The sequence below is a fragment of the Malaclemys terrapin genome, chromosome 12 (assembly GCF_027887155.1).
Source record: "Malaclemys terrapin pileata isolate rMalTer1 chromosome 12, rMalTer1.hap1, whole genome shotgun sequence".
Classification (NCBI taxonomy): Eukaryota; Metazoa; Chordata; order Testudines; family Emydidae; genus Malaclemys; species Malaclemys terrapin.
In genome coordinates, this window is record NC_071516.1 from 7,369,058 (window position 1) to 7,395,839 (window position 26,782).

The 26,782-nt window shown below is 40.8% G+C and overlaps 3 protein-coding genes across 5 annotated transcripts in view; 2 read left to right on the top strand and 1 right to left on the bottom strand.

The window, feature by feature from the left end:
• DIDO1 (death inducer-obliterator 1) overlaps nucleotides 1–6,442 on the top strand; it is an 88,315-nt gene extending 81,873 nt beyond the window's left edge. For all 3 annotated transcript variants that reach the window (XM_054046417.1, XM_054046418.1, XM_054046419.1), the window contains one exon: nucleotides 1,218–6,442. In XM_054046417.1, coding sequence (XP_053902392.1) covers nucleotides 1,218–4,642 — 3,425 coding nt within the window. In that variant the 3' untranslated portion in view covers nucleotides 4,643–6,442. The remainder of the gene's footprint in view (nucleotides 1–1,217) is intronic.
• Nucleotides 6,443–13,934: 7,492 nt separating this feature from the next.
• TCFL5 (transcription factor like 5) lies at nucleotides 13,935–24,363 on the top strand. The gene is made up of 6 exons (XM_054046542.1): nucleotides 13,935–14,656; nucleotides 15,644–15,830; nucleotides 16,514–16,676; nucleotides 17,718–17,961; nucleotides 19,374–19,515; nucleotides 23,515–24,363. Exons 1-6 carry the CDS (start codon nucleotides 13,935–13,937, stop codon nucleotides 23,635–23,637), a joined length of 1,581 nt encoding a protein of 526 aa, XP_053902517.1. The 3' UTR covers nucleotides 23,638–24,363.
• Nucleotides 24,364–24,679: 316 nt separating this feature from the next.
• COL9A3 (collagen type IX alpha 3 chain) overlaps nucleotides 24,680–26,782 on the bottom strand; it is a 70,815-nt gene continuing 68,712 nt past the window's right edge. The window contains exons 31-32 of the mRNA XM_054046540.1: nucleotides 26,585–26,662; nucleotides 24,680–25,595 (exon numbers count right to left, since the gene is read on the bottom strand). Coding sequence (XP_053902515.1) covers nucleotides 25,402–25,595; nucleotides 26,585–26,662 — 272 coding nt within the window. The 3' untranslated portion in view covers nucleotides 24,680–25,401. The remainder of the gene's footprint in view (nucleotides 25,596–26,584; nucleotides 26,663–26,782) is intronic.

Genomic DNA, 26,782 nt, shown 5'->3' on the forward strand with positions numbered 1-26,782 from the left:
AATTGTGCTCTAATTATTTAAACATATCTGGAGTTGGCTCAGTGATCCAGATAATTGGTGTCTTAGTGTATAACGTGCAAAGGGCTGTTCCACAGTACAGATCATATTTCTGGTAGAATTTTCAAATCAGTTTTTAAAATCTTTTCTTTTTATACCTCCACAAATACCAAACGTCATCTCTACTTTACCCTTAACTTGCCTGATAGGGCTTGGTATAATATGCTAGTAAGCCTCCAGCTTCCCTGCTTTTATTACACTTCTCTTTTTAAAAAATAGCTTCATCCTTAAAATGAGCTGAAATTATTATAAAAAATTTTCAACGAGGAAATGATTTTAGTACTGTTACTATTTACTTATTAAACACATCTCAACTAAGTTTTTGAAGCTAATCTAATACCAGTACTCTGTTAACAAAAATAAACAGCTTTAAGAGTACGATTATAATTTAGAGTAAAAAATGTGGACCTATCTTAATATTTATATAGTCCCTCTTTATCTTTGATAATTTACTAGGCTAGTTATATAAGCCTTTTTGTTAAGCATTTTCCTTTGAAGCTAAACACAACGTTGACCTCTTTTAAAAAATGTTTTTAAAGACAAAATTACCATATTCTCAATGTACTATAGAAAATAGTTTGGAAATATTCAAGTGGCATGAGACTAATGTTTTAATAATAATTCTTTGCGTGTTTTGTTACTTAGATGTTCTGAATGCATATATTATTGCAGCAGGCTTACCCCATTTATCTCTCCATTAGTTACAGTGTATTTACTGATAACTTATTTGATTTTTTTAACCATTGCGGTAGCATGTTAGTTTTGAGAAGTGAACAAGGTACAATAGTATGAAAATAGAATATTTAATGAAGTATGTTTTCAACACAGAGGTCTGATTTTTTTATATTAATAAGGAAGTTGCTATTTTTAGTACCGCCACCTATTGCTAGTTTGTTCAGTTAAAAATATTTCACAAGAAAAGCATCAGAGAATATATTTTTAACTGAAATATCCTATAGTGTACTTCCTTTAAAAAAAAAAAAACTAGTGAAAAATCTGACATAACTACATACAGTGCAATTCAAACAGAAGTTGCACACTATCTGTACTGATCGTATGTATTTTCTCTCTTGTGTGCTTTCACTGCTGTTGTAGATCAATCGGTTACTGCTTTAAGGATAAATAACTGCCTTCTAACACAGTCTTTTTTTGTCTTCCAGGTCTTGAATCATCACGTCCAAATTTAATTCTTGGATTAGTGATTTGTCAAAAAGGTAAACGTCCTGCAACTGTTCTGGAATCGGACAAGATGGAAGAAAAGCGCAGCAGAATTCAAATACAGGAAGAAACTGAAGTATCAGTGTACCCTAAAGGCCCTATTGCTTCTCAGCAAGAAAAGAAACCTTCAAAGTACACTCTTTATTCTGGAGAAACAGCTGCAAGTACAACGCCTCCTGTATCTCCCCCACCACCACCACCGCTTCCCATTCAAGAACCATCTACAATAACACCATCAGTGTTAAAAATACTGTCATCGATTAAAACAGGAACCACAACAACCATGATACTGCCAGTTCCAACTTCAGCAACAGCAACAGGCACTGGCACAACAACTTCAACTTCTACAACTTCATGTTCTTCAAAAACAGCCACACCTCTTGAGCATATCTTGCAGACTCTTTTTGGAAAAAAGAAAGCTTTTGAGTCTGTTACTAAGGACTCTGAAACTGTTCAGTCTTCAAACCAGGAAGCTCAAGTTACACTAGATGGAGTGTCAGCTGCTCCTTTATTAGATCCAATTGTACAGCAGTTTGGGCAGATGTCTAAAGATAAAATTATAGAAGAGGAGGAAGATGACAGACCATATGATCCTGAAGAAGAGTATGAGCCAGACAGAGCTTTTGAAATACAGACTGGTGAAAGTGAAAAACTGTATGATCTTGAAAAGCCTTGTGAAACATCTGAACAAGAGGATGAGGCCTATGATCCAGAAGATGAAACGATCTTAGAAGAAGCAAAAGTTACTGTTGATGATTTACCTAATAAAATGTATGCAGATGTGAAAAGCAACGCTGCGGAGACATCCGCCCCATATGTGCCTGATGTGTCTGCTCCCTCATCCTTGGTAGAACAGCAAAAAATGTTGGATGAATTAAACAAACAAATAGAAGAACAGAAAAGACAACTGGAAGAACAAGAAGAAGCCCTCAGACAACAAAGAGCAGCTGTTGGCGTTTCAATGGCTCACTTTTCAGTGTCTGATGCTTTAATGTCACCGCCACCAAAATCATCCATAACAAAGTCTGATTTATTCCAGCAGGAACAACAAATTACAGAAAAATCAGATTTACCATCATCCTCAAATCAGCAAGCACAAGTGCTAAACCAGGGCTCTGATCTGAGACAAAGTAGAGATCCTCGACAGGCTAGAAGGATGGCAACAGAGAATAATGATAGTGCTGATTCTCGGATAAAGCCACAAATAGTACACAATGAGACACCTACAAAAGAAGTTATTCCAGCCAATTATCCAGGTTCATTACAGACTTCACTTGAAAAGGAAGATAAAACATTAATTTCTGCTACCCAGGCTGGGTATAGTGAGGATAAGTGGGTTCCAGGTGAAAAACTGGCTACACTCTCTGAACAAGATGCACCTAATGTCAAGTTTGAAAACACTGCTAAAGTTCATCTGGAAAGTGTGAATCAAACAGCTTCTGGAGAAACTTCCACATCCAAGCCTTTACGTAAAGTACTGCTTCCAACACCTCCCAGTACATCTTTTCAGCCCAATTTCCCTACACCAAATGATGGTCAGTCTTGGTCAAATGAGTCACAAGACGCTAATTCTCCATCAGTAGGAAGAGATTCTTTTTCAAATCCAATCTTTACACCTCAGGAAAAGATAGCTGGTCACTTTGAACCCGAAAGAAGTCTCTCCTCAGTACAGTACGAAGATCAAAGAAACTCTCAGTCCCGTCAGTTTGCAGAACAAACTGAATCTCCAGCTGTTCAAAGTGAGGGAGAAAAAGGACCTCTCCCTCAACACTTTGAAGAAAACCGAGGAGGGCCTCCATTTTCTTTGTCTGGGCAAAAAGGAGGGCTTCCACCACTGATGTTTGGTGCATCTGTGGGACCTCATGGACCCAATTTTCTTGGACAGAGAGGACCAGCACCACAGTTTTCAGAAGAGCATGGTTCTTCTCCAAATAATGATGGAGAAAGAGGACCTCCACCTGGCAGATTTGGAGGACAAAAAGGACCTATTCCTTCATTATTTTCTACACAACATGGACCACCTCCTCTTTTTGGTGACAATAGGGGCCCTTCACCTTCCTATCTTGGTGGTCCAAGAGGAATGTCGCCATCTCAGTTTGAAGATCGTAGGGAACCTCACATGGAACAAAGAGACTTCCCAGATTCCCAATATAATGAAATGAATAGGCCTCCTGGACAATTTGAAGGACCGGAACCACCCCAGTTTATGGGAAATAGGGGGCCTTCACCTTTTCATTTTGGAGGTCAAAGACGACCACCACCATCTCAGTTTAAAGGACAGAGAGGAGGCCCTCCACCACCTCAGTTTGGAGGGCCAAGATGTCCACCACCTTGTCATTTTGGAGGATCAAGAGGCCCTCATCCAAATCAATTTGAAGGGCAAAGAGGTCCAGCTCCAAGTCACATACCAGGCCCCAGGGGACTTTTGCCACCGCCTTTTGAAGAACGGAGAGGGAGTCCACCACCCAGATTTCCAAACCAGAGAGGGCCAGCCCCACCTCATTTTGGAGGACCAAGAGGAACTACACCTGCATTATTTCCAGAACAAAATGAACCTCCCCCTTCTAGATTTCATTTTCAAGGGCAACCTCCACAAGGTATGAAACCAACCCCTAGACCACTCCTGGAACTTCCAAGTCATCCACCGCAACACAGGAAGGAGATGTGGGATGAAGCAGGACCATCTGCTTCTCTTCCTAATCTTTCAGGACAAGGACCTGAGTCAGAAGCACAATGGCCGGTGTCCGATTTCCGAGAGGGCAAAAATATTGAATTTAGAGGTCAGACTTTTGAAGGGAGGCAGAGGGAGAGGTTTGAAGGAGGAAATAAAGAAAAGGTATTAGATCAGCCAGAAAGTCAGCAGTCAGAGAATCGACAAAATAGAGGGTTTGAAGAAAGACGAAGGGATAGGGAACATGGCAGACCTTGGGAAAGAGATCATGGGAGAAACTGGAATAGAGACAGGGAAAGGGACTGGGAGAGACACAGAGACAAAGACTGGGATAAAAACAGAGAGAGAAACCAAAACAAAGATAGGGAGAAAGATTTGGAGCGGGCAAAAGAATGGGAAAGAAACAGAGACCGAGAGAGAGCCAGAACCAGAGAAAGAGATTCCCACAGAAGACGTGATAGGGACAGATCAAGAAGCAGGGACAGGGATCGTGACAGAGATAAAGACCGAGATAGAAGCAGGGAGAAAGAAAGAGATCGAGAGAGGGATAGAGACCGGGACAGAGACAGAGGAAAAGATCGTAAAGACCGAAGTAAAAGTAGGGAAAGTGGTAAAGATTTGAAGCCCGAACCACAGCAGGAAACTCAAAAGCCAGCAGAAACAGAAGTTGCTTCATCTTCCACTAATCAGACATAGAAACAATTCATAATTAATTGTACCTGATAAATAATGATTAATTTTTCACACACAAAAAGAAGCAAGAACTCGAGGTCTCCTGTATATACTGTATATTCTCATCTTTACAAGAATGCCCTTGTAAAGCCAGCCTTACAAAATGTGTTGACAAATTAAAACAGTTTTTTAACAACTGTGAATGAGAGAATATTCAAACAGATACGGAGCAAGAACATACTGGACTTTAACTTGCAGCATTTTGTGCATAATGTTTTTCTTACAAAAATTCACAGCGTTAAGAGTTATGAGATTTTCTTTTTTTCTACTTACACCTTTATCTTAAAATTTCCATTTACAATTAATATAGAAATGGAAAAAGTCTACAAAGAGCATATTGCTTTTTAAGATTACAAAGTTATGTTTTCCAGTAACTTGAATTGTAATTTTATAAGAGAATCTAATCAAAACCTTAGGAGCCATAACTTTACATCTCATTTATGTAGTATTTCGGTGTAAAAAGTTGTTTCTACAGCACATGCTTTACAAGAGGAGTCTGATATTGTTGTCTTGTGATCTTACAATGGATGGGTTGTGTGTATTTAAGAAATGGCTGCAAAAGAACAGTGTTATTACTTATTTGTAACTGACAGAGTATTTGAATATGAAATGACAAGTTTAAAAGTGCACTATCTTCCTTTTTATATAAAGGTATTTTGAGTTATGGAATCCAGCTGTTGAGAGTTCAACCAAGAAACACAGGCTTCTACATAAATAACTTTTTTTTCATGAGGCTGCAAGGTTTTAAATATTGCATTTTTACAAAAATATAATTAGAGAAAATATAACACCTCTATATCCAGTGGAACTCTGAAGTTTTAAAAATATCATACATTGGCAAATCATTAAAATTTGTAAATGAATAAACTGGTAAACCAAAGGAATGGAAAATAAGCTGGTTAAATATACTACTAAAGCTATTATTTTGGTTATGCTGATTCTTTCAAAGCATTTTGTTTGCAGAATGTTTCTATTTAGAAGTTTAAGGATTTGCTCCACTTTTTCTGTAATTTATTGACAAGAAGTATTTTGCTCCCGAACTAAAATGTCAGTGCTTTTTGGCAATCCATAATAATGTTGATGGTGTATTTAAAAGTTGGCCACTGAAAATAAACATTTGCATAAAGCTTGAAATGGAAAAGGTGATATTAGTTTAATGCGATAGCTTGACGGAAAGCGTTTCACTGTGCAATACAGCGTACTGCTACTTTTCATGTATTCTTCAAGTACATAATTCTGAAGTGTGAAACAGAGAAAACCCTGCTAATTTATTTGAACTTGTACATTTGCAGTTGGGTAAATATTTTGATATTTTTATAAAATAGTTTTGCAAATGTAAAATTAGATTCCTACTAACATTTGCATCTTGAAGTCTACATTATAAGTAGCACTATTCCATATACATCACTACAGATTTTACACTTTATATTGGTGCATCTTTGAACTCCTTAAATATCAAGGACTCGGCTGATTTAAATGATGGGCTGTATTTGAAACCGGTAGTCAAAATGATAAAATGCAGAAAGAGGTGGTATTAAATGCAAACATCTACTATGATGTAAGATTTTTTTCTTTTTCTTTTTACTGGGATGTTTCTAATTTAAAGACATACATACAAGTATGCAAAAATCAAGTGTTTGTTTAGGTTTACTTGATAGAAATTTCTGTAAATTGTATTTTATATTGCAAAATATATCACTGTACATTAAAATGTGGGACTTCACAGGTTTTTGTTACTGTAAGTAGAATAAACATCTACAGAGATTTGTTGTCTTTTTCTGAAATCCATGCACATATTTTAGTTATATCATTACTACTTTTTAACAAGACAAAGAGTATTACAATTTGAGAGGCTTCAGAGAAGAAGAATGGCATGAGAAACAGTTGCTTGAGCAATGGTGGATGTTTTGCTAATCAGATTGCTCCGTTTCTTTACCATTCTGAACAAGGATGGTGCTTTCAAAACCAAACAATTTATTTAACAACTGACATTAACTGTAATGGTTCTGAAAGGCAAGTGAGATCTTTATTGTGCTTGTTTATGATTTTTTTAAATTAGTCATTCAAAAACATTTTCGAGTGTGTTCCACATTTTTTATTTGAATTATGAGGTTGTCATTTGCAGTGCATACATCAGCAGAACTAATGAGAAATTTCTTTGATAAACAGCTCAGCTGCTCTCAGCCTTTGCAGAGGTGGAAGGGGAAAATTCATCCCATTCATGAAGAGAACAAGGCCTTCTGTGATTTGGAAGTAGGGTGACCAGATGAGAGGAAGAAAATATCGGGACATATGTGGGGGCGGGGGGTCCGCCAGCGGAGCAAAAAAAAAAAAAAGCCGAGTGCTGCCGGCGGAGCGAAATATCGGGACAAATTGCATCCCGACCAAAGATCGGTCGGGACGTGGGACAAACACCTAAATATCAGGATGGTCCCGATTTTATCGGGACTTCTGGTCACCCTATTTGGAAGCAGGTGGAGTGACTCTACAAGGGACTTCTATGTTTCTTGTGTGCTAGGATGGTGGTCTCCACAGCAATGTCAAATAGGCTGCTGCAAATGTTCATGCTGGGATTTGGTAAAGCTAGGGTGCAGTGTGTCTGTACTTACATAGAGCCAATAGCCAGGAAACAGCATCAGTGGCATTGACAAAATTGGTGGTGGTTCCATTTCATACGCATGGCCTTGTTCACTCTGTGGTGAGCCAGACTTGAATTCTGCTGCAAGATACGCTGTCTAGATTTCAAAATCTGGGCCTGAAAGAATGATGACAACTTTTAGCCTGATTCAGATAAACTCTAAAAACAACACTGAGTTTTTATCATATAAGTGAAGGACTGGAAGGGACCTTAATAGGTCATCTAGTCCAATCCGCTGTACTGAGGTAGAAAACTATTATCTAGAATAGGCCATCCCTTACAGGTGTTTTGTCTAACCTGTTCTTAAAATCTTCCAATGACAGAGATTCCACAACTTCCCAAGGTAATTTGTTCCAGTGCATAACTATCCTTACAGTAAATCTCCCTTGCTGCAATTTAAGCCCATTAGTTCTGTCCTCAGTGGTTAAGGAGAAAAATTTATCACCCTCCTCTTTATAACAACATTTTATATACATGAAGTCTGTTATCATGTCCCACCTCAGTCTTCTCTTCTCCAGACTAAACCCAATTATTTCCATCTTTCCTCGTAGGTCATGTTTTCTAGACCTTAATCATTTTTGTTGCTCTCTTGTGGACTTTCTCCAATTTGTCCACATCTTTGCTGAAACGTGGTGCCCAACAGGACACACTACTGCAGATGAGGCCTTAATTAGCGCTGAGTAGAGTGGAAGATTTACTTCGTGTCTTGTTTACAACACTCCTCCTAATAAATCCCAGAATGATGTTCACTCTTTTTGCAACAGTATCACATTGTTGACCTGTATTTAGTTTGTTATCCACTTTAACCCCCAGATCCTTGTCTCCCTTACTCCTTCCGAGGCAATTATTTCCGATTTAGTGTTTGTGCAATTGATTCATGTTGCATGAAGGGGGAAAAAAACAAATAATTTTAACTCTGGCTTTAGTTTGCCAACCTAACCAGTGGCATCTTTAGTTAATCTTTTGGATCACATTCCAGTTGTTACTATCCTTTTAAAGTGATATTTATCCTGCCACATGAGTGCTTTTCAAGCTCTGTTTAGAATAAAGTGAGGAGAAAATGGGGGACAACTCTTATCTTTAGAGATTTAACATATGTAATGCTTGTGTGTGATTAGCGTTTGAGGCATAGTCAAGTCAGGCATGCAAAAAACTGCTTTAAAAATCTTGGTATCCCATGTAGAGGAAAATATCACTGCTGTAACATTTTGAATTTGTACCCCATGATAAAATATAGCACAAATATAGACAATTCCTATGCACCGTTAGTTGATTTAGTGCTTAGAATATTAAGGGATGCTGTCAACAGGAAAAGCATATTTTTGAGCTTCCTAAATAAATGAATATTTCAAAAAGCACTTGCTAGTTTTTTTATTTTTCTCTTTTTCTAGGACTAGATTTTCAAAATAGCAGCACATTGTGGCTGTGGGACAATATGTACACATAGTTGCGTCTCTTACTATTTTTTTAATTTATTTTGAAAATCTGTCCCTAGAAATATGCCTCTTTTTTAAATAATAAGCATAATCACCAGTAGATGTATAATATGGTTTGTCTATACATGTGCTTCTAATTACAAAGAGTGAATGCCCATTGCACACAGAACGGTGGCTTGTGACTATGTGTAGGTTGTGTGTATGAGCTGGAGAGTGAACATCTACACTCAATTTTAGTCTAATTACTTTATTGGGGCTACTTCTAGAGTTTTATGATGGTTTACAAATCAATGAAACTTGAAGTCTTTTCTGGACCTTTCTGCAAAGGAAAACGGTTTCCTCAGTAGGGCTGCAAGTGTGTTAACATTTAAAATGTCTCAATCTTACAATAGCAAATCCAGGGAATTGGTTTCCTACTCTCTCCATGCTACCTGCTCCTCTGCTCTTATCAGTTTGCAGCACATTTGACCATGAGGATCCTGCTTCCAGTGCTTCAAAGAATTCTTGTATATGTTGATAATTGTGCCAGCTCACTAAAACAAAGCAGAGGCAAATAGGCTAAAAACCATGTCTTGTACCCCTGAACCAAATCACAGCTCCATTTGTGCAAGAGGAGATTGGTATTGTGGCAGGTTGGACAAACCTTGCTGTTACAGGTTGGGCGTAACCCCTGCCTTTCTTTCAGGATGAATGTAAAAAAGTGACTGAAAACACTAGTCTCCTAACCCAAAATACAGGCATGGCTCCACCAAAAATAAAGGCGAATGCCAGGCTTTCCAGAAATGCAAATAACCAGCGTGGAGGGGCTGTTGTGTAGACGTTGACCTAAGGGATGTGTGTGTATGTATGTAAGTAAGAAAAGCGGGACAGCACACAGAATGAGACAGCCCAGATCTGAAGACAAGCTCTGTGTAGCTTGAAAGCTTGTCTCTTTCACTAACAGAGGTTGGAGGTAACATTTTACTGGACCCCCATCTTGTTTCTCAAACACAAGCTCCATTGTGTTACTATATCCTTTGCAAAGTTGCTCTGTTGTGTCTTTATTGGCAGAGATCTGTGGATGGAAGCTAAGAGCCTGGTCTACAATGCAGTAGTCATCCCCATTCTTCTTTATGGGTGCGAGATATGGTTGATATATCGAAGCCATCTTAAATGGATAGAGTGGTACCAACAGCACTGCCTTTGGAAGATTCTCTGTATCAGATAGGAAGTCTGTTGCGCCAGTATCAGCGTTATCTCTGCATCTAACGTTACTAGGGTTGAGGTGAAGATTATGAATAGGGCCCTACCAAATTCACGGCCATGAAAAATGCGCCACGGACTGTTAAATCTGGTCTCTTGTGTGCATTTACCCTATACTATACAGATTTCATAGGGGAGACCAGCGTTTCTCAAATCGGGGGTCCGACCCAAAAGGGAGTTGTAGGGGGGTCACAAGGTTATTTGCGGGGGAAGGTGTCGCAGTATTGCCACCCTTACTTCTCCGCTGCCTTCAGAGCTGGGCGGCCGGAAAGCGGCGGCTGTTGGCCGGGCGCCCAGCTCTGAAGGTAGCGCCCCGCCAGCAGCAGCGCAGAAGTGAGGGTGGTAATACACTACCATGTCACCCTTACTTCTGCATTGTTGCCTTCAGAGCTGGGCAGCCAGAGCATGGCAGCTGCTGCCTGAGGGCCCAGCTTTGTAGGCAGCAGCGCAGAAGTAAGGGTGGCAATACCATACCATACAATCTTTATTTCTGCGCTGCTGCTGGTGGAGGTTCCGCCTTCAAAGCTTGGCCCCTAGGCAGCAGCCGCTGCTCTCCAGCTGCCCAGCTCTGAAGGCAGCGCCGTTGCCAGCAGCAACACAGATGTAAGGGTAGCAGTACCACAACCCCTTCTATGATAACCTTGCAACACCCCCCCCCCCCAGCTCCTTTTTGAGTAGGGTGACCAGACAGCAAGTGTGAAAAATCGGGATGGGGGTGGGGGGTAATAGGATCCTATATAAGGAAAAGACCCCAAGATTGGGACTGTCCCTATAAAATTGGGACATCTGGTCACCCTATTTCTGAGTCAGGACCTCTACAATTACCACACTGTGAAATTTCAGATTTAAATAGCTGAAATAATGAAATTTACTATTTTTAAATTCCTATGACCATGAAATTGACCACCAAAATGGACTGTGAATTTGGTAGGGTCCTAATTATGAAACATCAACTTTGCTGGGCTGGTCATTGTATGTGGATGGCTGATACTCATCTTCCAAAGTAAGTCCTCTTTTCTCAATTTAGTCATGGTAAGAGGGCCCAATGGAGGACAAAGGAAATGCTACAAAGACACCCTGAAAGTATATCTTAAGAAGGGAGACATAGATCCTACCACTTGGGAAGAGCTGGGTGGCAACAGAATCATACATCAAGCCTCGGTCCATTTTGAAGAGAATCGCCTTGCTCTAGAGCCTGAGAAATGGCAAAGGAAGAAAGAAAGTGTACAGCATCCCGGCTAGCAGTTGTGGTCTCTTCAAACAACCACCAGTCACGTATGTGGAAAAACAGGTAGAGCATGAAGTAGACTTCTCAGCCATCTTAAGTCTCATCAATGATTTTTCCCCCTGGCAGACATCAGCCTCGTATCCAGAGATAGCCGACGGATGGTTTCTCTATCAATATACAGTCAGAGAAGAAAAATTACACCTGAAAAGCAAGAGTAACGCCGCTTATGCGTAGGAAATAAATTGAGTTGTTGAGCTCAGAGTGACCAGTACTAGGTAGCCCATTTGTTTGACAGGACAGCATCCTCAAAGATCTTTAGATTCCATACAATGTATCTGGTGTGATTTTGAAAAGATTCTTAGTGACTTTAGGAGCACAAATCTTAGTGAAAGTCAATGTGATTTGGGCTTCTCAATCACTTAAGTGCTTTTGAATATCATGCCTTGAAAATCATGCCTACAGTCTTGACATTGTACTGTCTAGATGTAACCTCTTCCTAATTGAACCAATTCCTCCATAATTAAACAACAGAATTTGCTCCATCTTCATTGCAGAAGGGGGGAGGGATAGCTCAGTGGTTTGAGCATGGGCCTGCTAAACCCAGGGTTGTGAGTTCAATCCTTGAGGGGGCCACTTAGGGATCTGGGGCAAAATCAGTACTTGGTCCTGCTAGTGAAGGCAGGGGGCTGGACTCGATGACCTTTCAAGGTCCCTTCCAGTTCTAGGAGATGGGATATCTCCATTTAAAAAAAAAAAAAGTGTAAACCTCCATAAACTCTATTGCCTTTATCTGAGTTATTTTGCATTTAGGCCATTCTACCCCAGAGCAAAAGTTGGCCTTGGCATTTCCTCCCTGCCCAAGTTTTGCAGTATCTTGATTGTGCTGGGGTAGTTTTCCTGTACCCACCATTATTTCAATCTAGTCAAATACACGGGGATGTTTTTATGTGATGACATGAAGTAGTGACAGAAATCTCATGTCATGCAGCATACCCACCCAGTGCCATCTTACTACATTTCCCTCTCTTCTGTTTCTGTACTTTGGATTTATTTCCCTTGTTATGGGGGGGGGGGGGGAGAAGTCGAGAATGACTTGCGTAAGGTCATACAGCTGGACAGTGGCAGAGCTGGGCACAGAAGAGCCCTGTTCTCCCTTCCAGGCTGATGCTCTGTGGGATGTCTGATGCTCTGAGGCTCCTTGAAGGGAAATGGGGGGAGTATCTAGGAGGGAGAGGGGAATGGTGTGGGGGTGCTTATGAGCGGAGTTGGGGAAGGGGGGAGTTTAGGGGGAGGACTGAGTGAGGGTAACTCTCTTTCTGCCAAGAAGGAAGAGTGGGGGTGTTCTTGGGGGGAATGGGGGAGGGGAGATGGTGGGTAGGGGGTACTCCTGAGGGGTGTGGGGGAGAGTTGCATTGTTTATGGCAAACACAAAGGGCAGCTGTAGGTGGGGGGAGGGGTGAAGAGCTGCGCAGAGGGGGGTGTGAGGGGTACATCCGGCCCTGGGGGGAGGGGAGATGGGCCCCGAGCGGGTGTGGGGGAAGGAGACGGTTCGGGGGGGTGTTCCTGACAGGACTGGGGGAGGGGGAACGTGTGGGGCGGTTTGTGGGTACAGCCGACGCGAAGCAGGTGGGCCGATGGCGAGGAAATGAAGCCCAGCCCAGCCGCTCCCCTGACTGATGATGACGACGCATGCGCAGCGGTTTTCTTGGCTCGCGCGCTCCTGTCGGGGCGGGCACGTGACCATTAATCCGACTTCGGCGGGAATCTCACCCTGCAGCGTCTGCAGTTACGGCGCGCGGCGAGGACACAGCGGGTGGCGCCCGCGCGCGAGCCTCCCTCGGTCACTGGGGTGCGCGTGGCGGGGAGGAAGGAAGGCTCGCGGCGGTTAAAAAGCGGCGGCGCACGCGCACGGGTAGGCGGTCCACCCCGCAGGCGGAACTGTACTTCGCAGACTCTTCCCCCCCCCACCACCTCCTGCCTGTTGCTAGGCAGACTTCGCACCTGGCCCATCTCTGTGGGGCAGGCCTTTGAGGGGAGGGGGCTACAGTTGCTCCTCACTGAGCACTAGGGAGGGGGCAGGCTGCGCTGGCCGAGTTTACCCCCCCACCCTATTTTGGGGTGTTAGTGGGATGGGCTGAATTTACCCCTCCCCCTGCTTGGTGTTATTGTTTTTGGGAGGTGTTGACCACCCCCTCCATTTTTGGGGGAGGGGAGTGGGATCCATTATCATTAGGGGCAGAGCCCCTCCGCCCTCTACTTGACAGCCTCATTGGGTGGGTAGTGCCTTCTCCCGGGACATTATTGGGGGCCCTATGCTCCATTCTGAGGGGGGTTGGTATTGGGAGATTACACCCTGTTTTGGAGGTGGTGTTTCTGGTGGGTTATTCCCTCTCTTTTTGGAGGGGACCATACTGGGGGTGGGGCTCCTCTGTGGGGGATCGCCAAGTGGGATGTGATGCCCCCTCTTTCGAAGAAGTATTATTGACTGGGGGAGGGGTTGTACTCTCCATCTCGGGTTGGATGACTGTTTTTTTTTTTACAGGGTGCTGTTTCATTGCACTCTTGGAGCTGTTGTTATAGGGGAGTACTTCATTTACGTCTTTTTTTCTTCTTTTTTTTTTTTTGAGAGAGTGGTTATGATAGCATTTGCTGGAAGCACACTTTGTTGTTGAAGGATTTATTAGTGATTGATTCAGTTTCTAGTTTGAAGTCATGTCAGGATCAACTCCAAAACAGACCTCCAGTCCGCAGACAGTTGCTGGTGTTCCGGATCCTGCTCCTGCTGGACCTGAAGTCCCAACTGACAGCTCCTTTGGTGAGCAAAACCTTAGCTTCACCACCACAGACCTCAACCTGGTGGAAATGACGGAAATAGAGTACACCCAGCTTCAGCACATACTCTATTCACACATGGAGGCACAAGCAAACGAAGGCGAAATGGAAGCTAGGCTCAATTCTGCTTTCTTCTCATCTAGTAATTCTGCAGATCAACCTCAGCACCAGTCCTCAGTGAACACCAATCAAGCTGGCTTTTCATCATACTCTGGGAACCAGTCAGTTTACCCAATTATCTGTCAGTCAGGTCTGTCTTCTGACAGCAATTTAATGGGTTCAAACCAATGTCTGGGGCACATTGACTTTCAAGAGCTCAGAATGATGCTACTTAGTGAATCTAATCTCCCTTCTAATGAAGTAGATAAAACACCTAATAGTAGCTCTGTAGAAGTCACAGGGCACAGTTTAGTAAGAGTTAAACATGGTGAAAATTTTGGTGGGACAAATAAAGAAACTGTACTTGTTGAAAATTCAGCACCAGCTCCTGAGCCTAGATCTAAATCTGCAGTTCGTGTTCGTTTGGAAGACAGATTCAACAGCATCCAGACAGAAAATCCCAGATGCCAAGAGCCACAAGAATCTGGAGTGACTCTTAACAAGTGTGTTGTCATTAACTTTAGTTTAAAGTTTACTGTTAAATTATATATTTTCATGTAGTTCAGTATTAATTTAGGCAGATTCAAATTTATGAACAATGCAATGTTTTTAATACTCAAAATGACTAGCTGTGTGCTTTGGCACAAAATTAAGATCTTGAGGAAGTGGGGGCCCAATTCCTTTTAACTTCAAATTGTGCTTACTTACACTAGGTCTGAACTTGGTCATTTATGAATACAATACACAAGATAGTTGTGTAAATGAATTAATTTTCAACTTTATTTTTGACATCAACATCAAATGTAAGCAAAATATATAAACCAGAGCTTTATTTAGATGTTTGGTTTGAGCATTGGCCTGCTAAACCCAGGGTTGTGAGTTCAATCCCTGAGGGGGCCACTTAGGGATCTGGGGCAAAAATCTGTCTGGGGATTGGTCCTGCTTTGAGCAGGGGATTGGACTAGATGACCGCCTGAGGTCCCTTCCAACCCTGATATTCTATGATTCTATGTTGCAGCCTTCTTACTTTGCAAAAAGTAATGGAGATTTCACACAGACTAATCAGAGGACTCTGGTTAGTGTTGTAATGTAAAAGTTTATCTGCACAAATCCGCTTGCAGCAAGATATGAACCTCAGACTTGCACACGCTGCCACTTATTTGAATATTTTTGTTACTGAGCCTGTGTTTTTTATTACAATACAATATATACTTTTTTAGTTTCAAACTTAGAGAGCTGAAGGAAATTACTTTTATGAAGTCCAGCAGTGTAATTTCACTGTACAGAATAAAATAATTTATTAAACAGATCCTTTTTGCCATTGAAGTCAGTGAGGTAAATAGTTGGCCCTTAATGGTAATGTGTATTTAAAATAAATGGAAGTGATTTTTTTTAGTTATTGTCACTAGAAGAGTAGATAGCTGAAAAGGTTTCTACAGTTGTCATTTTCAAGTAACTGGTCTTGGTTTATTTTATTTTATTTTTTGTAGTTTAGTAACACTTATTCGTCAACCAGCAGAACTAATGAGTGTGCCTCTTCACCAGCAGCAGAATAAATGTACTACATTAGTGAAAAATAAGACTGCTGCTGCAGCTACTGCTTTACAGTTCACATATCCATTATTTACTATGAATGCCTGTTCTACTTCTGGAAGTGTTAACCCTTCACAAACACAGGTAGATTTTATGTTTTCTATTATTATTTGTAGCCTTCTTCTTTGAATCTTAACAATAGTCTAAATTTGTAAAAATTCTGCAATTTAATTTTAATTGATCAGATTCAAAGTTATTTTATAGAGTTTTGTTTTAAAAGAACTTACGTAGGCATGTTCAGAGGGATTTATAATTTATAGTGTCTTTTTAATATTCTTAAAGATGAAATATAGTTCTCCGTCATTTTGATTAAGTCCTTATATCTCTTACATGAATATGTACCCAACTGGCAGGACCAACAGTCTGATTTCTTTCCAGGAAGGTACTTTTGTTTAAGTCACTCAATTCACCACTACATCAGTTTCCTTCACAAAGACATAGCTAGCTGCAAGTAGGTGGTTAGCAAGTAGAGTTTTCTCTTGGTTCCTTCTTTCCATTTTCTTTTGACAAAAACTCATGAAATTCATTTTCACACAGTTACTACAAGCCAAGAATAATAACCAAAACTGGCAAGCAGAAACTGCCAGAGGTACAATAAAACTACACAAACGGTCTGGATGTTGAAATCACATGACTGTGGTACAGAAAAAAATCACAATTGGCATTTGATTTATCAATGCAACTCATAGGATGGGACTAACATTAAAATACATATCAAAAGTATTATCCTCTTCTTTTCACTTAACACTCCCAAATTTCCTTTTCAGAACTCTGGCACATCATGTACTATTCTGGAAGCTGCAAAACATCAAGACCTTGGATTACCTAGAGCATTCTCTTTCTGTTATCATCAGGAAATTGAATCCACTAAACAAACAGTAGGCACTAGGAATAAAGCTTTACCTGAACAAGTTTGGATTAAAGTAGGAGGTAAATGATTTAGCTTCTGCTCACTTTGCTTTCTGTGCCACTCAACCTCAAATTATACTTCTTCTGACTTACTTAGTCAGTTTGTTTTCAAGGATGAATGTGCTTTTACTGGTTCCATATATGCAATTTGAACTCTACAAATAATCTACAGAATCAGTAGGTATTTGACAGACTTTCAGAAATGATCAACATCCTTGCTGGTTTCTGACTATGGTGTTTGCCGCTAAGTGCTGGTGTGGCAATCCACTTTATGAGGGAGCCAAAACTATCAGTGCCCCAGCACATCCATGCGAATTTCGAAACCTGAATTATCATTCTTCAGGTTCTCCCCTTGTAGTAAGTCTCCACCTGAGGGGCATCAGGGGGATTTCAGAGCAGTGAGAACAGGGCAGGCCATGGCAGCAGGGCTCCTATAAAAATGTGTTGCTATAGTCAGTCTCATACAGCAGTTTGTCAGGCCTGGGCCTCTGTGTGGCTGCCCTCCCCAGCTGGGCAGATCTGCAGGGCATCCTGGAAAATCTGTGCATGTGATGGTTCTCTCTCTCTCTCCTGCCCCACGTGTGACAATAGTTGTGCTAATGCAGCAGAGAACAATTAGGAGGAAATATCACAAGCTGAAATTCACGTTCCCCTTTATGGGAGCATTTGATCCTTAATTATTAACTTGATATTGCTCATTTATTGATTGACATTTTTTCCTTTGAATAGTAGGATGAAAAAGTTGATTGCCTCAACACTAGTTTGCATGTAGTAGTGCAGCAGTAATTATCTTGAAAATGTGAATTTCATATTTACAGCACTTTATATTTTCAAAGTGCTTTGGTAGAATTAGGCACTTAATTTTCAGATGAACTAATTTGAAAATAAGAAGAGTTACAATTACAGAGGTCTAACTTTTTTATATTAGTTACGGATTAGTCCATCAAAATGAAAACTTACTTACAAAATCATAAAATTTCAGTGAAGCTTAATATTTATTAAATAATGATAGAGTGGGAGAATCAAAAATAAAGTACTGCTTTTTCCCCTTGTTTTGCAAAGAAGAAGCTTTATGTAAACAAGCAATAAACAAAAGAAGTCGCAGCAGAATACGCCAGTTGGATGCAAATGTAGACCGCAAACCTCTTAGTGAAATTCAAAATATATGTGATAGCCAAAATACTGCATCTGCACAAGGTACTTGGCAGTCAACACAGGTAAATTCAAGTATGCTGGCACAGAGTGGAACTCAGGGAGGAATCTCTCAGCGCCGGGAGAGACATAACCGCATGGAAAGAGACAGAAGGTAATGTCCATGGCTCTGTGAAGAGTTCCAACAAAAAAAATTTCTTAAAGCATAAATTAATTACAGTATACAAATTATATCATTTAAAATAGATTGTTGGACATGTTTTGCTGACTTCGTCAGCTGGGGAATGTGGCATTCTCATCAGGGTGGTAAGGGATTAACTCTGTGTATACAAATTTGCAGAGGGACAATAGGGTTGAGGTCTGTTATTTCTCACCTCTATACAGGGGTGAAAATAACTTAAAGGACTTACCTGTACGCTGGAGTCCTGAGCAGGGGGGCGGGGCCTTTAAGTCCCCAGACCCTTTAAATCGAGATTTAACGGGCCGGGAACTCCGGCTGTGATAGCAGCAACTGGGAGCCCCGGGCCCTTTAAATCACCGCCGGAGCTACCAGCTGTGGAGGCGGCCGGGAGCCGCAGGGCTCCGACTGCGATTGAAAGGGCCCGGGGCTCCGGTCGCCGCTACTGCAGTGGAGCCCCGGGTCCTTTAAATTGCTGTCAGAGCCCCGCTGCTGGAGCCCTGGGGTAGCGGCAGCGGCAGCGGCCTGGGGCTCCGGTGATGATTTAAAGGGCCCGGGGCTCCTGGCCGCTGCTACTGCTACAATTGAACACCATGGAAAAATGTCATTTGCTTTTCACTCCTAAATCCACGTCTTTTGCACAGGATATAACTGAGTATAGATATTCATTTGATACAAGCTTTTTGTGTCTTAAAGGCAGTTTTAAGAAAGACTTACGCTAGTAGAAATGAATCATATTGAAATGAGTGATTGCTAATACTGTAGAGCAGCCATAAACTGAAAGATCTTTGGGCAGGGATTGGCATTTATTATTATATATTTGTACAGTGCCAAGCACAATAGGGCTCAACCTGATGTGGTCTTTAGACACTATTGCACTGTAAATGTTAAATAATGACCACAAAGCAAAAATACAACCAACTAAGTAGAACTATTAAAATTTCTGTCTAAGGTTTAACGCCCATGTATTAGGCCTCAATGGAGTCTCCCCATCGTGCAGTGATTCAGCACAAACCCTCAGAACTTGAAGCCTCTGCTAGTGGTTGGTCTGTCAAGCCCTGGCTAAAAACTAAAGCTGGTATCCTCTTTCTCTCCCCAATAAAAACTCGGAGGAAGGGTTGCACTGGCAAAATTGTCTTAGGGTGACTGCAACTCTTCGGAATGTAGGCAAATTAGCTGACACAAAAGCAATGTAATTTACATTGACCTGGGCTAGCTTTGGTGAATCTTCCAAATATTTGTGTTTATTCCTATTCATACCTATCCAGTGTTGGTCCCCTCAAAATGCAAAACAAATATCAACATCTAAACAGCTATATAACCATATATCTATGTCAGCTATCTGGGTTAATTGGCTGCTAGAAATTATTATTTTGCGTTGACTGTAGGCGCAGAATCCGGATTTGTTGTGATGAATTGAATCTTCTGGTTCCATTCTGCACTGCTGATACTGATAAGGCAACAACATTACAGTGGACAACAGCATTTTTGAAATATATTCAGGAAAGGCACGGGGATTCCTTGAAAAAGGTTAATAAATCTCATACAATCCATCTTTTTAAATGTTTCTAATAATGATCTTAAAATGGTTAAACATTTTAACTAAATCTGTATTGCATCACGAAAGACGCATGAAACACCTGTGTTGGACATTTACTTTGTCTCTTAAAAAACGTGGTTGAAGGATACAAAGTCAATGAACTGGATGTTCTTTTAATAGGTATTACTAGAATGGTTTCAGTTGAGCTCATAGTCTGTGTTGCATCAGATCTCACAAGCTAAGTAAAGTTTGATTTGGTCAATTAGAGCCCCACTCAGGAATTAGGGGAACCAGAGCAGGCTGTAGGTTTGAAGCCTTCTCTAAACATTCCACTTTTTATCCATATCTATCCTGCTCACTCATACACACTGAGTTGTTTTTCCCATTCCATCTTCTGCTTCCTATTCTAATCTCCCTGGTTTTATAAGTGAATTTATTTGTTTTGTACTTTATTTTATTAGAGTGTTCAGTAATTAGGGCTGTCAATGAAGCACAATTAACTCGCGATTAACTCAAAAAAATTAATCACACTTAACTGCAGTTTTAATCACACTGTTAAACTAGAATACTAATTGAAATTTATTAAATATTTTTCTACATTTTCATATATATTATATTTGGTGTTGTAATTGAAATCAAAGCGAATATTATTTTTTATTACAAATATTTGCACTTTAAAATGATAAACTAAAGAAATAGTATTTTTCAGCTCACCTCATATGTACTGTAGTGCAATCTCTTTGTCATGAAAGTGTAGATGTTTTTTTTGTTACAGAACTGCACTCAAAAACTTCAGAGCCTACAAGTCCACTCAGTCCTACTTCTTGTTCAGCCAATTGCTAAGACAAACAAGTTTGTTTACATTTACAGGAGATAATGCTGCCTTCTTCTTGTTTGCAATGTCACCTGAAAGTGAGAACAGGCATTTGCATGGCATTTTTGTAGCCAGCATTGGAAGGTATTTACATGCCAGATATGCTAAACATTCGTATGCCCCTTCATGCTTCGGCTACCATTCCAGAGGACATGCTTCTGTGATGATGACGCTCATTAAAAAAATAATGTGTTAATTAAATTTGTGATTGAACCCCTTGGGGGAGAATTGTATGTCCCCTGCTCTGATTTACTCGATTTCTGCCATATATTTCATGTTATAGCAGTCTCGGATGATGACCCAGCACATGTTCATTTTATGAACACTTTCACAACATGCAAAGAAGGTACCAATGTGAGATTTCTAAAGATAGCTACAGCACTCAACCCCCGGTTTAAGAATCTGAAGTGCCTTCCAAAATCTCAGAGGGACAAGGGTTGCAGCATGAAGTCTTAAAAGAGCAACACTCCAATGCGGAAACTACAGAACCCGAACCACCAAAAAAGAAAATCAGCCTTCTGCTGGTGGCATCTGACTCAGATAATGAAAATGAACATACATCGGTCTGCGCTGCTTTGGATTGTTATTGAGCAAAAACCGTCATCAGCATGGATGGCCGTCCTTAGCCATTCTGGTGCCCTACGCAGCCCCCCTGTGGGGGGGGGAGGCAGGCCTCCGCGGGGGGGAGGGGAGGGGCTGGCCCCAGTCCTCCATGGGGGGCAGAAGCAAGCTTGGGGGGACGGGGGCAACCACCCCCACAGCACAAGCTTGCGGAGTGGAGCGGGTTGGGGCTGGGTTGCTCCACTTCCCACAACCCCCCTCTCCCCCCCCACACTCATGAGGCAGCGGGAAGTGGAGTGACCCAGTCCCAGCCTGCTCCGCTCTGCCCCCCTGGCTCCCAGCCTTGGGGGGCCAGGGAGGAACCGCCCCCCCGAGCATTCACCGGTGGTGCGGCTAGGGCCGGGTCGTTGCACTTCCTGCTGCTGGTGAGTGCAGGCCTGCCCCCTGCTGCAGTCCTCAGAGGAGTGGGGGCAGGGCTGGGGCAGAGCAGAGGTGGGGCAGGGATGGGGGCTTTGTGGAAGCAGTAGAGTGGGGGCGGGGCTGAGGCAGAGCATGTGTGGGCAGAGGCAGGGTGGGGGCAGAGGCTTTGGGGAAGGGGTGGAGTGGGGAGGGCGGAGCAGGGTCAGGTGCAGCACGCAGGACACCAGGAAATGTGGTGCCCCAAATTTCCTGGTGCCCTACGCAGCTGCGTACTTTGCGTATGGGTGGGGATGGCCTTGAGCATGGACGCATGTCCCCTGGAATGGTGGTTGAAGCTTGAAGGGACATATCAATCTTTAGTGCATTTGGCACATAAATATCTTGCAACACGGTGCCTTGAGAATATCTGTGACACGGTGCCATGAGAACACCTGTTCTCAGTGTCAGGTAACGTAAACCAGAAGCGGGCAGCATTATCTCCTGCAAATGTAAACAAACTTGTTTGTCTGAGCAATTGGCTGAACAAGAAGCAGGACTGAGTGGACTTGCAGGCTCTAAAATTTTACATTGTTTAATTTTTCAATGCACTTTTTTTTACATAATTCTACATTTTAAGTTCAACTTTCATGATAAAGAGATTGCACTACAGTATTTGTATTAGGTGAATTGAAAAATTCTATTTCTTTTGTTTTTTTACAGTGCAAATACTTGTGATCAAAAATAAAGTGAGCACTATACACTTTATCAATATATTTGAAAATGTAGAAAACATCCAAAAATATTTAAATAAATGGTATTCTATTAACAGTGCAATTAAACACGATTAATTTTTTAATCGCTTGACAGCCCTCATATATATATATATATATATATATATATATATATATATATAAAACAAATCTTTCTGTATGCATATTATGTTATCCAATGATGACATCCAACTGAGGTGATTTTTGACACCCATGCACAATGGCCATGTAGCAGAAGCCTTCAGTGTCCTTTTTAGTATATGGTCCCTCCCGGGAGGTGGTGGCAGCATACAGCACTTCAAGAACTGATTTATTTCCTAGTCTCTTTTCAAAATGACATCTCAGGGCAGGCACTATGAAAACTAGCATTCATATGCAGAAGTCTTTGGGGCTGGAGCATTTGTGTCCGCAAAGTTTTGTCCACTGAAAAAGCTGCCCAATTTGTCATAAAATTAAGCTTTAAATTGCAGAAATGTAGTCAAAAATAAAAGTTCTGCCTTCAGCTATATACAAGCAGTATCCATTGACTAACAGGCTGTATGTGACCAGTTGAAAGTAGAATTTTCTCCTAAAATGCTAACTGATTTGACACACAAAAGTTCACATAAATGGAGGAACAAATTCAATCCTTCCCTAATAGTTATGGCAGGTTCTGATTGCAGCAAAACTAACAAGATTCCATAGCAGAAGGGAGCATTATGCTGGGAGCCAACTGAGAGCTCCATGTTCATTTAATACCACATTGCAGGGGTTCCTTATGTTCTACTACGAAGATGGGTTTGGGGGATGCAGTTGCGCTGGAGGCACAATTGCAAACATTCTCTCTCAGAACTGTTGTGGGGGTTATAAAGGGTCACATTAGCTGGAAGGGGCTCCTACAGTATTTAGTCAGTAGTAGCAGGCAAATTTTTTTTCTGCCCACTTCAGTTGTTTTCTAAACACCTCACAATTGTTAATGTATTTAGCCTCCCAGCATGCCTGTGAGGTAATGAAACCCTATTATCCCAATTTTACAGATGGGGAACTGAGGCACGGAGAGGCTAAGGCCCAGATCCTCAAAGATATTTAGATTGTTAGTCTATAAGGTGCCACAAGTACTCCTGTTCTTCTTTTTTCAAAGATATTTAGGCACTTAACTCTGCTTAGGTACCTTTGAGGAGTTGGGCCTAAGTGACTTGCCCAGGGTCAATCAGGCAGTCTGAGACAGAGCAGGACATTGAAACCAGGTCTCATGGCCCAGGCTAGCATCCTAACCACTGGACCATCATTCCCTCGAAGGTTTACCAGTTGCAGGATTTGCCCGCCCCTTAGTAGCTTAATAATATTTTACTTAAATATGTATTGCATTAAGCATGATAATAATTACTTTGTATTTTTGGTTTTAGGAATTTGAGACTGTGTTCTGTGGTAAAACAGGCAGGAGACTAAAACTAACAAGAGCTGACTCATTAGTAACATGTCCAATGCAGGAAAACATACAGAATAGCACACCAATGGAGATCAAGTAATTTGAACTAAATACCCAGCGTTTTATGGAAAGTATTGATACCTAATGATGTTCCATAGCAATTATTTTATGTCCATATACTGGACTTCATCTCCTGTGACTAATTTGAAATTGCAGGATCCAAGAGTGACTTGCAAAATATAATTTGTAAAAATATATAAATAGAACAGTAAAGAAAACATTCTTTATTCAAATGGAAAGATAAATGAATTACCAACAATATTAATTGATCAGTGTCCTCTCAGAGAGCTTTGGGACCAGAGGCAACAAGAAAATGTCATGACAGCCACTAAATATTTTTTCCCCCCCCAATAGCTACCAAAATCCATTTTAACTTGATATAATATAGTTAGAAATTGTTATAGACCATCAACCTGTCCTATTGTATTTAGTCAGTCATGAATGTACATTCCTGTTAAATGTAAAATAAATAAATAAATAAAGATGCCATTATAGTGCCCATTTCGCAATTGAAACAGTGAGAAAATTAAACTGGTTAGTGCTTGTATAATAAGTACACATCTTACAAACAATATTATATGCATTGGAATTCAAATTTGAAGTTCATATTGAACCGTACATCCCCATAGGACTAAAGAATCATACAATGCTATTGGCATTGCTTTTAAAATACAGTAGTATTTTAAATACTTCTTGCACAAACTGTCCAACAATTTTCCTGTATTGTTGCTTTAGTCCAAAAGTGGTATATTGTAAATGGTGAATTATTTAAGTGCACAAAATATTTTCATGTTAAAAGAGTAGAAATGTCTCTACTTGTTAATAAGATGCAATGTTCAGGACAGAAATAGTATATTTTATGAACTGAAAAAGTGGCTTTATTAATTTCTTAAAACAGATGATGCTGACAGGTTTTATAGTACAAAAAAAGTCACCCCAAAATAAATACTGTTTTAAATCACGGATATTCACAATTTTGCAGCAATTTATTTCTAAATAATTCTAATAAAAACAATTGGGGGAAGATGGGGATCGGTAGAACAAGCTTTGATGTGTATAATGACAGTTACATCATCACAAAAAAAGGTTAAAAAAATCTCCTTTTATTTTTACAATAGTTCATACAGTAATTTTGGCTGGTGTTGAGAAGAGCATCCTTTTTGACTTGGGATTTTTTTTCACAAATTCTGTGCAAATAGCTGAAGTAGAGGGTGTGAAGATGCTGTTATTGAATATCCTTTATTATAACATGGAAATATACAAAAACTCTCCCCTGTAAATTATAATATATACATTACACCCTTTGCAGAGTTAGATTGCAAGAGTGCAAAGGGTTTAACATTTACTAGCCATGGCAAATGTTTGAGGTACAGTCTGATAATTCATGGTGGACAACAAATATACATGGTCAATGATGTTCACTTAGTGCCTGAACCACTACTGAATTCAGTGAGCACAGACTCAAGCCTTTATGCAAAATAGCCACAAGCTTGTGTACAGTTAGGGAGATGACAGTAAAAGGAGCAGCGCTTCCTCCTGTAGGTCTCTTCAACAGCGTGGGGAGGAAGGGAAAGTGAGACTGATTTGCAGTAAAAATTCTGGAAAATAAGGGGTGGAGGTGGGGAAACAATTTTAAGCATCTTTTTAGTAAAGGTTTTTGTCTGATGCTTTCCTGTGTCATGGAACGGAATTACTGTGTCAAAGTCTCCATTTTATTCATTTTAATAAAAGGAATATTTGTCCATTTATCACTAGGAGGATTCTGACTCTTTTCATACAATTCCCTGTTTACTTAAATATTCAGTCACTTCTCCACTTTTAGTGCTGAAGATTTTTTGGATCCTCCTCCAACAGCACCCATGCAGGCAGATGTATCACAGATTCCTGGAGTTCCCTGAGCCCCTATTGCACCAGGTACACCAGGATCACCTGGCAGACCGGGTTCACCATGAGCACCATCTCGACCATCTTTACTAATTCCAGTTACACCTGGTGGACCTTAAAGAAGAGATAAGAAAAATGGTTTAGGGTGAAATCCTGGCTTTTATTTGCATGTAAAATTTAAAATATTAGGTAGGTATCTGTAAGCTGTAAGAGGGTTATATTTAGTGCTGTATTATGGCTCTCTGAAGTATAGGATATCTGTAGTAAATATGGTAATGGTTTGAGCCACAGGCTAAATTCTGCTCTGTTATAATGGTCTAACCCTGGAATAACTGAACTGGATTTAGTGGAGTTACTTTGGATTTACACTGGAATAGCTGACAGCAGAAGTTTGCCAATTCATAGTTGTTCCTACATATATGTCTGCTTGTTTTTGGGACTACCATACTTTGCTGTGGCTGATCATTTCAAAACTGGCTTCTGAGTGAGTCATCTCTCTCCTACCATGTAACCCAGATTAGCATGGTAACTGTAGGGAGAAAGGAATTCAGACATAGCACAAACCACATGCAGTGCAGCCCCTCTAACAGCGTTTATTCTAGCCTATAGTGATTGTTGCCTCCTTGATGTTCAAAAAATGTGTAAGGCTGGGATTTTCAAAAAAGCCTAAGAGAGTTAGGTGTACAAACTCCATTGAATTTTAATGGGATTTGAACACCTAATTTCCTTAGGTCCTTTGAACATCTCAGCCTAAAGTCTTAGCGGATCCTCAACTTGGCCTCTAATTCTGTACCTGCTATCAAGTGAAGGTGAAATAATAGGATTCACGTGGGTTGATTCCCAAAGGCACAAATCGGAGAATTAAGCACAAAAGCAACCCTCTTTTGCCATTTGGGAAATCTTCCCCTTGTGTCCCTCTACTGAATTTGTAGATGCAGTAAAAATGTCCCCGTAAAATACATCGTCTTAATTATACTATGAAAAGGTCCATCTAGGAGGAGATTTATCATAAAAATAAAAGCATATTCCTGAATAAACAGGTATAGGCCATATTGCTGTCATTTGGGTACTTTCCTGTCATACTAAATACTGCATCAGCTTACCTTGAAGTCCTTGATCTCCATCAGGCCCATCAATACCTATGCCAGTGCCTCCTTTGTCTCCCTTTTCACCTGTATCACCTATAATGATGTAAAGACATTTAAATTTAAATAATACTTTACAGAGACAGCCAAGTTAGCCCTCATATTTGGAGGGGATAATCCTGTCAGCATAAAGGGTAATGCAAAACTTAGTGCCAA

Excerpts from the sequence above, each read along its gene's own strand:
- TCFL5 (XM_054046542.1), top strand. The coding sequence starts at position 13,935 with ATGTCAGGATCAACTCCAAAACAGACCTCCAGTCCGCAGACAGTTGCT. Across the intron at positions 14,657-15,643 it reads TCTGGAGTGACTCTTAACAA|TTTAGTAACACTTATTCGTC; the intron begins GTGTGTTGTCAT and ends TATTTTTTGTAG. Across the intron at positions 15,831-16,513 it reads TTAACCCTTCACAAACACAG|AACTCTGGCACATCATGTAC; the intron begins GTAGATTTTATG and ends TTTCCTTTTCAG.